Raw genomic sequence first — 17,050 nt, forward strand, 5'->3', positions numbered from 1 at the left:
ACTATTTGCAAGATTCTTTTGGGAAGCATTTTGGTGAAGACACATTCTGTGTGGCATTAGTACACACACTTCTGATATCTGAGAAAGGAATTTAATAAACAAACTGGGATCCTAGACTGACATTTCCAGAATAAAACAAAAACAAAAAAAGCTTAAGAGTCTCTTAAGTACCCACATAGCTAGGTCTTGGTAACCCTGTCTGCTTTTAAGTTGTTGTGTTTTGTAAAAATGTTAAAGCACTCACTCAAATATATTACCCAGATATAGATTAGTTAATTTTCTTTAGCTCAGGGATTCTAGTTTCCAAAGGCCCCTACGGCATCCACTGTAGGTTTTCGGTCAGACAGTACCCTGATAATGTTTATGGAGGAAGAGGCACTCGGGCACATAAATGGGAAGAAAGGCAAGAATCCAACCATGACTGTGTGACCTATGACTATATTCTAAGAGTCTCTGTCTACAAATATTAAGGTAAAGTAGGTAGCAGGACTTACAAAGAAAAATTCTAGACAGGACAGTAAGATAAACTATTTATAGCACCAAGAATTTATTTACTGATCATTGCACACTGTTTTAAGTGGTTTGTTTCTATGCTCTTAATTTCTTTTTGTTACTGTACCTCTATTTTTATAGTTACAAGAAAAATGTTTTCACATTAGCTAGCATTTAGTTTATTTTGCTGGTAAAAGTCACTTTTTCTTGAGAGGAATACCGATACTGGCTGAACATGACAATGATAGTAGAGAATTAAACCTGAGCCTCAATAAGTGATGTTTAGCAATACTTACTGTAAAAATGGGAGTTAATAATAATAATTTCCTTTCTTAACAATTAAATATTCACAGCTAACTAGATTTTAAAAGCTGTCAGTTCTCAATAATTTAGTTTTTCTTCATTAATTTATCACCAGAATTAATAACGATCCCAAGCATCAACAATAAAGTATTGCAAATATCAACTTAAAAAAATACTACTGAAAGTAACTGCACTGGCTGGTTTTACGTGACAACTTTACACAAGCTAGCGTCATTAGAGAGGAAGGAGCCTCAGTAAGAAATCCCTCTAGGCGGTCCATCTGTAGGCCATTTTCTCAACTAGTGATCAATGGGTAGTACCATCCCTGGACTGCTGGTCCTGGTTCTACAAGAAAGAGAACTGAGCAAAACATGTGAAGCAAGTCAGCAAGCAGCACCCTTCCATGGCCTCTGCATCAGCTCCTGCTTCTAGGATCCTGTCCTGTTTGAGTTCCTGTCCTGACTTTCTTTATTAATAAACATCAATACAGAATAACCTTTTTCTTTCCATCTTGCTTTCTGGTCATGGTGTTTGGTTGCAGCAATAGAAACCCTAACTAAAACAGTAACATTTGGGAAGTATGTCTTAAACACTGCTACTTTCCAAAACAAAACAAAAGATTAAGAAAAAAAACCTGTAACAAATGTCACTGGCATTTTCAAACTTTATTTATTCATTCTCTGACTACTGCTAAGGACACTAGAAATTTAATTTTCTAGACCACTAAATCAGATTAATAAGGTAAGATCTTTATGCATACAAGATCAATGAAGTGTTAGTTGCTACATATTCCATTTAATATTTTTTATAATTTAGTCTCAAAATGAAAAAAATACACAGGGATACAAGATGTATACATAATCATTTTCTTAGGCCAGTGAAGCTGGCTGGCACAGAATGACACTGTAACTGCACTGTCTAAGGCAGATGGGTGAAAATGATCAATGCAATGTCTGATCACACAGATCTATAGTTTCTTTAAATTTTCTGTTTCATAAAACAAAAAACCAAAACAAAACCAAAACAAAAAACCCTGTCGGGGGCTGGAGAGATGCCACAGAGGTTAAGAGCACTGGCTGTTCTTTCAAAGGTCCTGAGTTCAATTCCTAGCAACCACATGGTGGCTTATACGATCTATGGTGAGATTTGGTGCCCTCTTCTGCTGTGTAGGCACGTATGCAGGCAGAACACTGTATAAATAATAAATAAAAAAAAGAAAAAAAAACCCTTACATACCCTTCATTGTTTCCCACTGTTAGTTTAATGCTGCTTCTTTTGTAAGGAGAAGTATTCTGTGCACACTATGGCACACTCTAAATATTAAGCACCTAGTGTGTGAAACTTGGCCTTAGGTTAGTGTTGCAGGACATTTGATCCCATTGTGAACCCCAAGATTGTGAACTGTAAAAAACCTGTTATTGTTTGGTGTGCCTCAGCCCTAACAAATACTTTTAATCCAACAACTTTCTGTTTATTGTAAGCAGGTGGTTATGGTGTGGCTCTGCCCTAGAGCACAGCTTTAATCCAAGCACTTTCGGTACACAGGATTTAATAAAGTTAACCCTAGGTTAAGAGGCAGAGCAAGAAACCAGCTGATAGGGATTAAGAGAAAGGAGGGCTTTGAGAGGAGGATATTTAAGACAGCATGAAGAAGAAGGAGCTCTTCAACTCTTTACTTCTTTGGCTCTGGGGCTCTGGGGCTTTTGGCTTTCTCCTCCAGGGCTGTTGGCTGAGCTAGCAAGCTCTTTGGCTTTTAGCTTTTTCTTTCTGGGACTTTGGCTGTGTAGGAAAGTCAGCTGGGTGCTTTCTCTGCCTCTCAAGCTTTCACCTCAGCATCTGGCTCCTGAGTTTTCATTGGTAAAATCAAATGGTTGGTATTTTCTTTCTTTATAACAACAGGTTAGTTTGGTCACAATTAAGGTAGTTATTTAAAATCAAAATGAGGAAGATAACTGACACGGCTCAGTGGGAATAGCATGCACTTCATGACACGCTTTCTTTTTCAATTACTCTTCCTAGTTTATATATAATTTTCAGATACTTAATATAGTATTTTTCCTGAATAAAAAGGCTCACTGTTTTTTTAAAGTAATAAATGGACATACTTACCAATGTTTTCCTCAGAGAGTCTTAAAATCTCCTGGAACTGGGGTTTTACCTAAGCAATGGAAGACCCATGGATTGATCAGTGGCAATATATATATATATATATTACTGATACAGCTACTTATTTTGCTTAATAGGCTACTGAAATGGTCAGAAATACATTATGTTTAATTAACAGGTTCAAGATAAAAGATGAAAAAAAGAGCCTGAAAGCAGGACCTTTTAGGATAAAAGTCAATTAAGGTCAAAAAGCATTTTTTACAGAATAGCTTTTGGTTTCTTTTGTTAAAATAATTTCCTACCTAGCAGTGTTTCAAAGCAGACACTAAGACTCATAACCAAACCCTCGGCAGAGTGCAGGGAATCATATGAAAGAAGGGAAGTTAGTATGATAGGGAAAGGATAGGAGCTCTACAAGGACCAAATATATCTGGGCACAGGGTCTTTTCTGAGACTGACACTCAACCAAGGACCATCTATGGATATAACCTAGAACTTCTGCTCCGATGTGGCCTGTGGTAGCTCAGTAACCAAGTAGTTTTCCAAAGTAAGGGGAACACGGACTATTTCTAATAGGATCTCAAGGGCAGGCTGTTTGACCCCCACCCCAGGGGAGGAGCAGTCTGTTAGGCCACAGAGGAGGACTTTGCAGCCAGCCCTGAAGATACCTGATAAAACAGGGTCAGATGAAAGGGGAGGAGGTCCTCCCCTATCAGGGGACTTGGAAAGGGGCAGGGAGGAGACCAGGGAGGGAGTGTGGGGTTGGGGAGGGAATGAGGGAGCGGGATACAGCTGGGACACAGAGTTAACAAAATGTAACTAAAAAGAAAAAAAAAAAAAATTTCAAAAAGTTTTTAAGTACTTAAAAATAACTGCCTCCAAAATCTAAATTTAGTGATCACAAAGTTCATTTGTATACTATTATCTGATTAAATATTATATCACCATATATGATTACAATTATTGGAAAAAAGCATCAGGCTGTATTTGAAAGGAATAAAAGAAAATTCCACTCATTTAGAATTTTCATGGCTAGCATATTCTAAATGTGAAATCCATCACAATCCATTATCAATTTCTTCAAAATAAACTTCAAAATTGAACTTCAAACAAGGAATTTTACTTTAGTATCTTAAGCTACAACAAATGCTTATTTCAGTTGTTCTTTTTTTTTTTTTTTTTAATTATCACAGAGTTCAAACCACTGATAATTCTGCAGTGTTCAATGCTTAAGTGGCTCCCACTTATTTTTCCAAAGACACACAGCTGTTTATTTAGGAACTGTTGAGCAATTTCTGCTGACATTAGAAACAGACTGATGAAGAGTTAAGAACATTTTGCTTTCTCTATGTTAATGTGAATATCTAGTGTTTGTTTTCCTGTCAGCATCTCAGTCATATTAATTTACACTTTACTGCAGATTATGAGGAAGAGCACTGGGAAAAGATTAATGTACAGAATCATAGCTAAGATTGAATGTCTTCATTTCACAAAACACTAATAATAGGTTATTTAACTTATTAAAAGTCATAGAGCTGAGCAGCTGAATTTTGTTGTGTTTATTACAAAATAGTTTTCTGCTTTAAATACTGAAATAAAACAGACTTAATGATACAGAGAAGAAACTTAGTGTTTTCTATGTGAGTCCTTGATGAAAATCTAGTCATCGCAAACACCCTTTAAAATTCGTTCTCTGAGCACCTAGCCTATCAATAAATATGAACACAACTGGATTAATAAAATTGAAGAAGTTGGATTCAAGTGACCTCCAATTTTAACACCTAAAACAATAAGCAGTGAAGGCCACTGTGACAAACCACAGTGTGGTAATGACTGAGACACACATTTGAGTGTCCATGGTGTTTCTAAGAAGTGGTACCCTTGGGACAACTTTGATAGGCTGCTGTGGCTAATCACCTCAGATTTTAATCAGGTGCTACAGGGACAGTCACTTCCAAAATCTGTGATATATGGCAAAAAACTTGATCATTACTCAAAGGTTGGTTTGTTTTCTCCAGCTGATATGCCTATGGTAAAAGTCTTTGATAGATCTACTGTGGCAAATGATATTAACAAAATCTCAAGAATACCCTAAGCTGAGGCTAAATATACTACTGAAATTCACTTAGCACTATTCTAAGACATTAAAGATGCTAAAAGATAAAGAAGACTTCTGTTATTTATTTTGTTAAAGCATTATCATATTACAACTCTGTTTCTTAAATATAAGAAAAGAGGAAATACAAGTATTTACCTTAGTGTTTGTAAAAATTTTGCCAAATGTCCGGCAAAGACGCCAGAAAAATCTGGAGAATTCATGGACACAGGCAGTTGAGGTGACATTAATTTTGCCCACTATTTCTATAAGCTGTGGCAACCTGAATGTGAAAGGAGAGAAAAACAGCAGGCCATATGTAAACGACTTTCTCTGTTCTACTTCCTGCAACAGTATAGATCTGAAAACCTTCCCTGTGTTCTTTCTCTGTAAGTAAAGGACAGGTTTCAGACCCTTTGAAATCAAGAATGTACTCTACTAGACCACCTCTTCAAATATCAGTTTTAACTGCCTGCTATAAAATACAGAATCCCCTGCATGTGAAATTCATGGGATTCAAAATCATGGATTTGATACATCACAAAACCTTGGTTTACACAGGATCCATTCTAGACTCAAAACTAATAAATTAGGATACAGTTCAAAATCCCTTACTTCTACTACCACTCAAGGCAGCAGATCAGTTCTGACATAATTAAGATGCAGTCTTCACAGAACATTACATAATCAGTGAAAGTATTGCCTTCCAACCTTTGCTACTGAAGATGCCAATTTATGTTTGTTAAATTAAATCTATTTTATAAACTTTCTCTCTGTCTTAAGCATAAATATGAGCTAATTTCCATTAAGCTAGTTTAATGTAAAATGGACACAGAGGTGGTAACTTACAATTGATTGACAACCCATAGCAAACTCTCCCAGCCTGTTGTGCCCTCATGTTCCAGCTGGTAATCATAAAGTTGTAGCAGCACTGCCAATTGCTCACGACTTCCAATAATAGTAGACACATCTTGCAGAGGTGACATAGGCCGGGGGAACCTAGTCACTGTAAATGACAGAAGCAAAATAAATCACACAGTAAAAACTAGTTTGAGCACTTAGCTATTCTGTCCAAAGTAAAATAAGGCCTTCATTCTGATACTTAACTAGCTTGTTATAAACTCTAAATATCAAACATGAAGGAGATTTTGAGACCCCCCCATTTAATAAATGAAAGTTACATTAATGTAGGTTAAATTGAAATTTGTTCAAAGACTCCAATAAAAACCATCGATTTAGTTAAAAAAAAAAACACATATAATTCTATGATTTTGTTTATGCCAATGAAATAATATAGTAAAAGATATTCTTTAGGGACTGAAGTTAAAAGCAGGAAAAATAAGTTTCATAGGAGAAAAAATGATGTAAAAATATTAAAATCTCAGCTGAACAAATTTCTTTAGTACTTAATTTTCAACAATAAATGTTCTATTAAAAAAAAATTCAGAGGGCCTCTGAAAGCTTCTGCAGTATAGACTGTCAAAGCAGATGCTGAGCCTGATGGACAACTGATGGGCAGAGTGAATGGAATTTTATGTAAGAAGTGGGAAATAATAAGAGCTGGAGGGGACGGGAACTCCACAAGCAGAGCAACAGAACAAGATAATTTGAACACAGGGAATTTCCCAGAAAATCATACTCCAACAAAGGACTATTCGTGGAGATGACCTGGAACCCCTGCACAGGTGTAGCCCATGGCAGTTCAGTGTCCAAGTGGGTTACACAGTAATGGGAAGAGGGACTGCCTCTGACATAATCTGATTGGCCTGCTCTTTGATCACTTCCCCCTGAGGGGGGAGCAGCCTTACTAGGCCACAGTAGAGGACAATGCAGCCACTTTTGATGAGAACTGATAGACTAAGATCAGAAAGAAGAGGAGAACCTCCCCTGTCAGTGGACTTGGGGAGTGGCATGCATGCAGAAAGGGGAGGGAGGGTGGGATAGGGAGGGGAGGAGCTTATGGGGGGATACAAAATGAATAAAGTGTAATTAATAAAAAAAAATTCAGTCTGTTTAAGTTAATAACAATGAGAAACAGCCAAAGAGGTACAGCAACAGTAACTAAAGCAAAAGATTTTTATTTGGCATAATAAAGACAATCACAAGAAACAACAGTTACATAAATAAGGAGTATGTTCAGAATGGCAAAACAATAAGTGGATGGCAAGAGCTGGCATTCAAGGAATAGTTTGTTAATACACAAAGAATGATAGCACATATATAGGCTGGGCTAGTCTCTGTACACTTCTCCTAAGTCTTCTGTTTGGAAATAAGATTGCTATAGGTGTATTCAGACAGAGTGAGCTCATATAGTGGGTGGGGTCTCTAATATCTAAGGAAGTTCTCAGAAGGTCCTTACTCTTCTAATACCTTCTGTCCTGCAGAGCTATGAGATGACATATTTTTGTTGTTTAAGATACTTGGCCTAAGGTACTTTGTTAAGACTTCAGTAAAAAAACAGCCAACTAGGAAGAGGAGGAAGGAATTAGAAGAACAAGAAGTACTTCAGTGGGTGGCAGAATTATCTATCTATCTATCTATCTATCTATCTATCTATCTATCTATCTATCTATCTTTATTTTTTGTTTTTTCACGACAGGGTTTCTGTGTATAGCCCTGCCTTTTTTGGAACTCACTTTGTAGACCAGGCTGGCCTGAACTCAGAGATCTGCCTGCCTCTGCCTGCTGAGTGTTGGGATTTAAAGTCACCTGTACCACCATGTCTGGTAAAATTTTTTTCATGACCAGGTTTCACTGTGTAGCTCTGGCTGGCTAGCCTTAAACTTGCAGAGCTCCCACCTGCCTCTCAAGCCCTGAGATTAAAGGTGTGCGCCACCACGCTTGGCTAGCTGTGAATTCTTCTTTTTTTAATATAAACTTTTTTTTTATATTTCTTTTCTAAATTTCTTTTTAAAGATTTATTTATTTTATGTATTTGAGTGCTCTACCTGCATGTATGCCTGCATCACCAGAAGAGAGCATTTGATCACATTATAGATGGTTGTAAGACACCATGTGATTGCTGGGAATTGAACCCAGGACCTCTGGAAGAACAGTCAGTCCTTTTATAAACATTGAGCCATCTCCCCAACTCTTAGCTATGAATTCTTAAGGAGTCTCATCTTCCAAATCTTTATCTTATGAATTCTGATTTTTTAAAAAATTATCCTCAAAACAAGAATTTTTTATCAGAAGCCAGTAAGAAGCACATATAACTTCACAAACTTGAAAATGCTAAAAAAGTATATAAGAACAGCCTGTGTACAGCCTTTCCTAAGGTTTTCTGCTTAGGTGCATGCGACTGTCAATCACCTGCTACACAGCAAAGGTCATTTATTGGCTACTGAGAGAGTGACTTAATGTACTTTTTTTCTTTCACCCCAACCCCAGTCCTGGGGATTGAACCTAGTACTGCTGCTCATGTATTAGGCAAACATTCTGTCAACTGTATTCCCAGCCTGACTTCATGAGTTTCTGAAGGTAAGTCATTTTCTTTCTATAGAGGGCAAAAAAGAAAATCTTGCCACATGCCTGTTTCTTCTTACCATGAACACAGCAGGAAATTATATTTACTATCAAACATTATAATTATTTTTTATTTTACCCTATATAACTAACAAACAAGCAAAGCCAAGCAACCAAGCAACCCATCTAGCCAGTGGTTAATAGAAGCATAAATATTACAGAATAATCTCGCATGACTTACACTCATAAAAGATGAAATTATAACATTAATCAGAGGCTTTAATAATCTCTGAACATAAGATTCTATATATTACTCATACAGGACATTCTAGTAACTGTGCTGACATATAATGATTAGAATAAAAACTACTCTTTGGGAAGCTAAACTGGCAATACTCTATACCTTCCTTCAAGACCTGGGTCCAATACCTTCGATTTGTGGTGCTTCACCATGCAGCTTGGCTTTGCTGGAGAAAGGAGCATTCTGCAGCACTAACGCGAAGAGAGATGGGATCAAGGACTGCAAGGCAGAAAGGTACATGTGGAGCTTGTGCTCATCCAGCCCATGCTCTCCTTCCTAAAACATAAATGGTGGGAGGTAATCTTAGGCTCTTGAAATCACACTGTAAGTTAGATATTTGACTCCTTTTCTATGGCAAATAAACATTTAACCATAACAAAGTACACAAAAAGCAAGGCCTGATTAATTATCAGATAGAAAGAATGCAAATACTTAAATATGCATGCCTTCAATCCTAGCACTTGGGGAGGCAGAGGCAGGCGGATCTCTGTGAGTTTGAAGCCAATCTGGTCTACAAGGTGAGCCCAGGAAAGCCAGCTCTACACAGAGAAACCCTGTCTTGAAAAATTAAAAACAACAAAAACCAAAAAAAACCCTCTAGATTTATTGAACAAGCTACTTTGTCTTAAAGTGTCCACTGTGAAATTTAGAATGAACAGCCACTTTTTAGATTTAAACAAATATACATATACATATGAGGTTACCAACTGAATACCTGTATGATTTAAGAGAAGAAAAAAAAAAACCTTATAAAGCACAAAGCATAAGAGTATGGAGTCAGAAACCAATTATCAACTGTTGTTTGACAGCTGGGGACCCTGAGAGATTACTTAAGCATCAAATCCTTATTTCTGTTTAATACACAAGATAAATTTCAAAGGGTTCTAAGAGTGAAACAGCTCTTTTTTTTTTTTTTTTAAATCTAAGATCTTAGCAGTATATACAGGCATTCATGAAATATTAGCTTCTCCGATAGCCTCTCAAGAAACATTTAGAATGCAAATTCTAAAGTGTCTACTACTTCTCAACTTTTCCTCAACTCTTCTACCTGAGCAAAATGAAGTTCTCTTTAAGAGTGTATGTTGGAAAAAGCATACTTACAGAAGAAAACAGAGACTGAGCATTTAGTCATCTCTGCAACCTGAAACTGGAGCTGATGTATTATGTAAAACAGTCATGTCCTCAGAGAATCCGGGAAGAATTGGTTTTGTGAATAATGTTTGTACTATAGCCAGGAATGTGCTAATTCACCTAACAAGTGCTCACTGTGTCCCCCTCTCTTCTAGCCTCTGAAATCTCTCTTTAGTAGTGATGTGTTAGACTATTTGTGTCTGCTCCCGGTATTTCTCTAAGATGGTCTAGAATGGGCCCTTTAAGCTGTTAGGAGCTGTATAAAACAAGGGAAGAACTCACCCTGAGAAGCTTTTCAATCTTGCTCAGTAGTGTAGGTATAAGATGAGACTGCAAATTTCCAAGTTCAGTCGTCCATGCAGCATAAGCTGGTAAAAATACTTGGTGTGTTGCACTAACGACTCTTTCTGAGGGATCACCCAGGGCCGAAAGCAACAATTCAAAGCCCTGAAAAACAAACAGGCAAGTGGCAATTGTTAAAAGAATAACTTTCCAAAAACAAAGAAACAAACAAACAAAAAAACAAACAAAAAACCTAATAAAATGCAGCAAATATGTATTTCAAGAAATTCAGAAAATATTAAGTGTTAATGTATCCATGAGTAGGTAGAGATGGGTTGGAAAATATGCACACTCATTTCCAGCTTCCTGACAGCTGCTGGAGTAAAAGTAGCTGTCATTCTCGCTGACTACATCTTTACACCATCTCGCCTGCAGACTGCCAAGTGTTTGAATCAGTACATTACTTGGAATTTATAATAGGGAAAAAGCAGTTCCTGCTAAAAAAACATACCTGTTGATATTTGTCAGGATCATCAATGTAGCCCATAATGATACCTAGGCTTTTGATCACAGCTTCTCTTACCAAATCTGCCTTATCTTCCATTAACATCTGTTGCAGCATTGAAAGAACCAAGGAGCTACGGATTTCTTTCTGAAAATAACCAATATGTTATTTAATGATTTATTTATGCTGCTATTTAATATGGTAATATTTAATGATGTTGTACCTTAGCTTACTTTTAATTCAATTTATTTTTATTCATAAATACTGTATGTGTGTGTATGTGCTGTGCGTGTGTGAGAGAGAGGTGGGGGGGTGGTTGTGCACAGTAGGCCAATGCCCATGGTAGCCAGAAGAGAGTGTTGGAGACCCTAGCACTGGAGTTATAGGTGGCTGTGAGACATCTGGTGTGAAGGCTGGGAACTCAGAGCTTCATGAGTGCCAGGCATGGCTCAAGCACTGGGCTAAACCTCCAACATCCCACACTACTCTCTCCAGTTATGCTAAAGAATCTTAATTAAAGGCTGAGATTAAAATAAAGTTATCAGAAGCTGAGAAGACAGCTCAGAAGTTAAGAACACTGGAATGTTGTTATTCTGTTCCCAGCACCCCTGTCAGCAGCTCACAACCACCTGTTAACTCTCACCACAGATGTAGCATATTGCCTCCTTGGTCACCTGCATTCATATATGTAGCCCCTATCACTGCCTTCACACTTAATTAGGCTACTAATATCCAAGTTCACACCCCTTTGTAGTTACTGAAACTTGCTTAAGTTATAAGATTAATCAAGCCTAAACTTGTTTTGGCACCTTCAAGATATAAAATAAAAACAAAGATCTGGCATTTGTTTTGATTTTTCCTTAAGTCTTCTCAAGTGAACAACACAAACATTTTTTTATTTGTTTTTTTTTTTTTTTTTGAGACAAGGTGTCTCTGTGTAGCCTTGATGTCCTGGACTCCCTTTGTAGACCAGGCTGGCCTTGAATTCACAGAGATCCGCCTGCCTCTGCCTCTCTGAGTGCTACCATTACAGGTGTGCACCACTGTGCCCACAAACATTTAAAACTGTGAGCTGGTTGTATTGATGTAAACCTGTAATTTCAGCACATGGGTGGTGGATGCAGAAGGATCAGAAGTTCAAGGTCATCTTCTACATAGCAGGTTTCAGATTGTCCAGGATTATAATGAGAATGATTCTCACAAAAACCAAACCAAACCAAACCAAACCAAACCAAACCAAACCAAACCAAACCAAACCAAACCAAACCAAACCAAACCAAACCAAACCAAACCCCATAACTAATAATGATACTTAAAATTTCATTGCTCCACTTCAGACTGAATGTTTCTGTTAACATATACCTTATTCATTTGGGAAAGAAAACCTAAAGTTTTCTTAGGTTTTTCTTACATAAAGTTATGTAGATTTCTTCAAAAGTGGCACATTTTGTCATTAAAAAAATCTACTAATTTATATTATTAAAAAGTTTTTATGCATTTAAAAGCTAATAGTGGTAGATAAAAATTTCCCACAATTCTAGAAACCACTTAAGATCAGTTTTTACCACTGGAAACAGACTTGTCTATTTGTTTTACTTCAAGTGCAACTTCACGAAAATGAATATATCTGTCACACACCCAAGTTTGAATAAACATAGCTTGACAGTTTATGGTTCTGCTGAGAAAAACTGATAGCCCAGGAAAAACCAGTTACTGCCCGCAGTACTCAAATAAACACATAAGTGATTTTCCTGAAAACCCTGCCAAACCTCAGTGTGCTGTCAAAGTATGTTCAATTATCACTTTCGCTTTTGTGTCATAGCATATTACAAAGATTTATGGCTTAAAATTGGTAAAATTAACAGTTTCACTGATTAAGCAAAATCTCTCTCTCTCTTTTTAAATGAAACTAGCTTGTTTTGGGAAGGTGGAGCTGTGAAGAATACTATCCTTATCAGGACATTTGAGCCCTACCTCTCTGATCAGTGCCATGCAGGACCACTCTTGCCCACCACTAGTTCTGTACCAACACTGTATGTATAAGTATATGAGAGAGAGAGAGAAAAAAAAAAAGATCCACCTCTTTGAAAGAACCACAAGGAACTTCCTAGGGTTCTCAGAACATACTGGCAGAATCACCAGAATAGTTAAATATATTAATATGCATGCACAAACAATTAGAAAGCACTTATTTAAAAAAAATTATAATAGCGTAAGCCTTTTCCCCCCCATCTCTTTATTTTATTAAAATAACATGGCTAAGAGAATTTGGGTTAGAGTATATGACAAGATACTCTTTACTACTAAATAGGGAGAAAAAAAAAACAAAATAAGGAAACAATTCTTACAGGAAGGTAAGGTGCCAGTGCTCCACAGGACTCTGCCACAAGCAGACGTCTTTCTGGATATTTGTGATTAATCTGGAGTAAAAAACAAGCACATCAGTCAAGAGTAAGCAACACACCCCCTCTTCTTCAAAAAGACCATTACTCTTCACCATAATCCTGCTAAGAATACAATACACTGTCTTCCTTTCCCACTTCTGGGAATACCTGGATCAGGAATAAAGGAATGAAGGACAGTCTAAACATCAAGGCACAAGGATATCTGTTAAAGAAAAAAGGGAAAATCAAAGACGAAGAATTGGTAAGGTATCTAGAAATTATGTGTTTGCCTAGGACTAGGCTTTTCTTAGGATGTCAGAGGAAGCAAGATTCTTTCCTAGTGACAGAAGCAGTTGGAAAAATCTTGCTTCTGGACCTAAAAGACATGGCTAGAGATAGACACTAGTCTCTTTCTAACAGGGCTAGCAAACAGATTAATTATGACTTAACCAGCTAGATGAGAACTGTTTTTGTTTTAAGAAGATTTCTTTCCTGTTTGTATATGCAAAACAGTGGAGTTTTGCCATGTGCTGACTCCATTAAACTAAAAAAAAAAAAAGACACATACTGGGTTTTGTCCCTATATGTCTTCTTCATAGAATATAAATCTTTCTTTGAGTATATCTGTTCTCATTTTCCCATATCAAAAGGTGACATAATTTAATAATGTTTTGGATGCCTAAAATTAAGGAAAAGAAATTATATAGAAATCTACTGGGCAACAAACTAAAGGTAGGTAGCCCTGATCCCTGATTACAAAGGTTACAAGATAGACATGGCAGAGATGTGTGGAACTAATATCTTGGAGCTAAGTTTAATCCACTTCCATTGCTCTGCTTAGAGTAAGACTGAATTTCATAGTGTGCTGCACTTGAAGCTTCATCTCGTTCCTCTGCAGTCTAGTGTGCTGTGTCTCGTTTAAGCACACACAAAATCAATTGTATTTCTGCAATTAACAAAGGAAAAAAGATTCTCTTTCGCTTTACAACTAAAGTACTTAGGAATGAAACATAAAATGTATGTTCTGAAAACTCTAAGCCAGTGTTGTTAGATAGTTTAAGACTCTGACTAATAGAAAGGTACCTTAAACTCAGAATAGAAACTTATATGATTAGGATAGAAATCCTCTCCAGATCAATCTATAGAACCATTAAATTATTTTAAAAGCCAGGCAGTGTTGGCACATGCCTTTAATTCCAGAACTTGGGAGGCAGGCAGATCTCTGTTTAAGGCTGGCCTGGTCTACAGGTGAGTTCCAGGATAACCAAGGCTACACAGAGAAACCCTGTTACAAACAAACAAACAAACAAACAAACAAACAAACAAACAAACATCCCAGCTGGCTTATTTACAGAAATGAGAAGCAGATTCATATGGATATTTAAAAGACCCATAGTAGCCCCAGCAACCGTGGCAGTACATTTGTGTTGGGGTAATAAAAAAGCTTTAAGCTTCAAATTAGATGCAGAGATGCACATAACACTCTCTGAACACACCAGAACCATTCAGTGATAGACTCCTGGTGGCACTGTAATTAACACCTTTTAAAAAATTATTATCTATCTATCTATCTATCTCCCTCCCTCCCTCCCTTCCTCTCTCTCCTCCCTCTCTACCTATCTACCTTATCTATCGGTGCTTTTGAGAAAGTAGTCCAGGTTTGCTTTGAATTCACTATTATAGCTCAGGTTGGCCTAGAACTCACATCATCTTTTGATGGTGAGCCTCACCAGTACTAAAATTACAGACACGTACTACCACTACTATTACTACACACACACACACACACACACACACACTTTACCTCTTCCTCTAGCTCATCAAACAAACACTGCAGGGACTTTGTACCTGCTGCTCTTTACTCTGTACCCAGCCTCTTGGATCAAAGGCACTTCCTCAGAGGAAGACAATATGCTCAATTATGTTCAACCTCCTACCTTGTTTTTCTTCACATATACCAACACAAGACAGCACGTCATGTCTATGCTCATCTCCTCATTAAGATATCTTTCTTTTTCTTCACAATGTTTTCCTAGTTACTATACTAGTACCTGGCTTGGGAATTTGTGTTTTCTAAGTATCTGCTGAATGAATGAATAAAGCAAAGCATCCCAGAGTATTTATTTGTGTAAGTAAACCATATCCTGGGCTATTGACAGTAGCCCATAATTTACATTCCATGGATTATCTCACAGCATTTTAAAAAGAAAATATAAACCTTCAAGAATAAGAAGAACAAAATACTATGAAAGCCATATGGTTAACTTACCTGTTCCCAACACTGTGGTAAAAGTTCAGCCTCTACCCGTGTTGGTCCGACATGACGTGCAAACGCCACACAACCTGTCAGGATCATTTGCCTGAGAAATAATAGGATAAAAATTTTGTATGTACATTACAAAACAGAACTATGACCACAAGTAAAAGGAGTTAAACAGGAGTGGTAGCACCCCCTTTAGTGCTTAGGAGGCAAGGTACTCAGATCTTTGTGAGGGGAGGACAATCTGGTGTCTACAAGTTCCAGGCCAGCGAGTGCTACATGGTGAGACCCTGTCTTAAATTAAATTAAATTAAATTAAAATAAAATAAACCAAACTAAATTAAAAAACAAACAAGAGGCTCGGCACACATCCCTGCAATCCCAACAACCAGGGAGGCAGAGGGATTTCTGTGAGTTTGAGGCCAGCAGGTCTACAAAGTAAGTCCAGGACAGCCAAGGCTACCCAGAGAACCCTGTTTTGAAAAAAACATCAAAACAAACAAACAGGAAAGTCAATTCTAAGCATTCTTACTGTTGTTTCTCAATTTGTCAAGTTAATGTCTTTATTATGTATTATAGAAACTTTCTACTCATTAAAATCCAGATTTACAAATATGAACATATACATATATATTGCTTTTATTTTTCATTCACAGTGCTGAGGACCAAATCCAGAGCCTCATCTTTGTGAATTTTACTAACTCTAATTCCCTTTCACTTATATCACCTGTTTCTATTTCACAGTTTTTCTTTTTTTATTTTTCTATACCCCTCCCCCAATACACCTTAGGAAGCCAGGTAAATTAAAGCAAATAAAAGGAAATATAACAAAGATATTCTGTCACCTGCCTCCTCAAGAGAGATTTCTAAGAACTGATTATTTTTGTACCAACTACATACATATACATATATGTTCCATAAATGTCTGTTAATTGCAGTTACTCAATTTTCTTATGATAGCACATGCCTTTAATCTCAGCACTGAGAAGGCAGAGGTAGGTGGATCTCTCTGAGTTTGAGGCCACCCTGGTCTACAAAGTGAGTCAACAACAGCCAATGCCACACAGAGATTCCCTGTGTCAAAAAAAACAAAAACAAAAAAACCCAAACAAAAACAAAAACACACATTAAAAGAAATAGAGAAAGAAAGAAAGCCATTTTGTTAATTTTTCAGAGTTCCTGCAGAAGAACAGGAACAAGTTCACTGGCTATAGTACTTTCAAAACTTTATTGCCCATTACAAATATGTTTGTATAGCACCATGTGGTTCCTCAGGATCACACCAGTTTCTGAGTGAGTCAGGTATGTTCCTTCAACAGCAGTCAGGTGAAAACTACAGCAGTGGACGGGGCAGAGCTACCTGGAAGAGATCCTTCCTGAAGCATTCATACAGCCCGCAAAGGCAGCAGTCAAAAACAAATAGCGCAGAGTGGAATTGCCATCTGACAGCATCCTGCATGCAGGAGCTCAAGGGACTGTTTTTGATCAAGCAAGTGTATTGACTACCTTAAGAAGTAAAATGTTCAGCTGGGCATGATAGTACATGCTTTTCACCTCCAAAGGCAGAGGCAGGCGGATTTCTGTGAGTTGGTGGCCAGCCTGATCTACAGAGTGAGTTCAGGGCAGCTGGGGCTACACACAGAGAAACCCTGTCTCAGAACACACATGTATGGAAGCATACACACACACACACACACACACACACACACACACACACACACACACA

At 37.4% G+C, this 17,050-nt stretch overlaps 1 protein-coding gene across 7 annotated transcripts in view; it reads right to left on the minus strand.

Moving 5' to 3' along the window:
• The window catches only part of Relch (RAB11 binding and LisH domain, coiled-coil and HEAT repeat containing), an 86,146-nt gene that overhangs the window by 24,656 nt on the left and 44,440 nt on the right, over positions 1 to 17,050 (minus strand). For all 7 annotated transcript variants that reach the window (XM_055601303.1, XM_055601313.1, XM_055601296.1 and 4 more), the window contains 8 exons: positions 15,334 to 15,424; positions 13,029 to 13,100; positions 10,687 to 10,827; positions 10,176 to 10,340; positions 8,891 to 9,038; positions 5,846 to 6,002; positions 5,156 to 5,279; positions 2,905 to 2,953 (listed from right to left, as the gene is read on the minus strand). In XM_055601303.1, the coding sequence (XP_055457278.1) occupies positions 2,905 to 2,953; positions 5,156 to 5,279; positions 5,846 to 6,002; positions 8,891 to 9,038; positions 10,176 to 10,340; positions 10,687 to 10,827; positions 13,029 to 13,100; positions 15,334 to 15,424 (947 nt within the window). The remainder of the gene's footprint in view (positions 1 to 2,904; positions 2,954 to 5,155; positions 5,280 to 5,845; positions 6,003 to 8,890; positions 9,039 to 10,175; positions 10,341 to 10,686; positions 10,828 to 13,028; positions 13,101 to 15,333; positions 15,425 to 17,050) is intronic.

The sequence above is a fragment of the Psammomys obesus genome, unplaced genomic scaffold (assembly GCF_907164565.1).
Source record: "Psammomys obesus unplaced genomic scaffold, mPsaObe1.curated_primary_1811, whole genome shotgun sequence".
Lineage (NCBI taxonomy): Eukaryota > Metazoa > Chordata > Mammalia > Rodentia > Muridae > Psammomys > Psammomys obesus.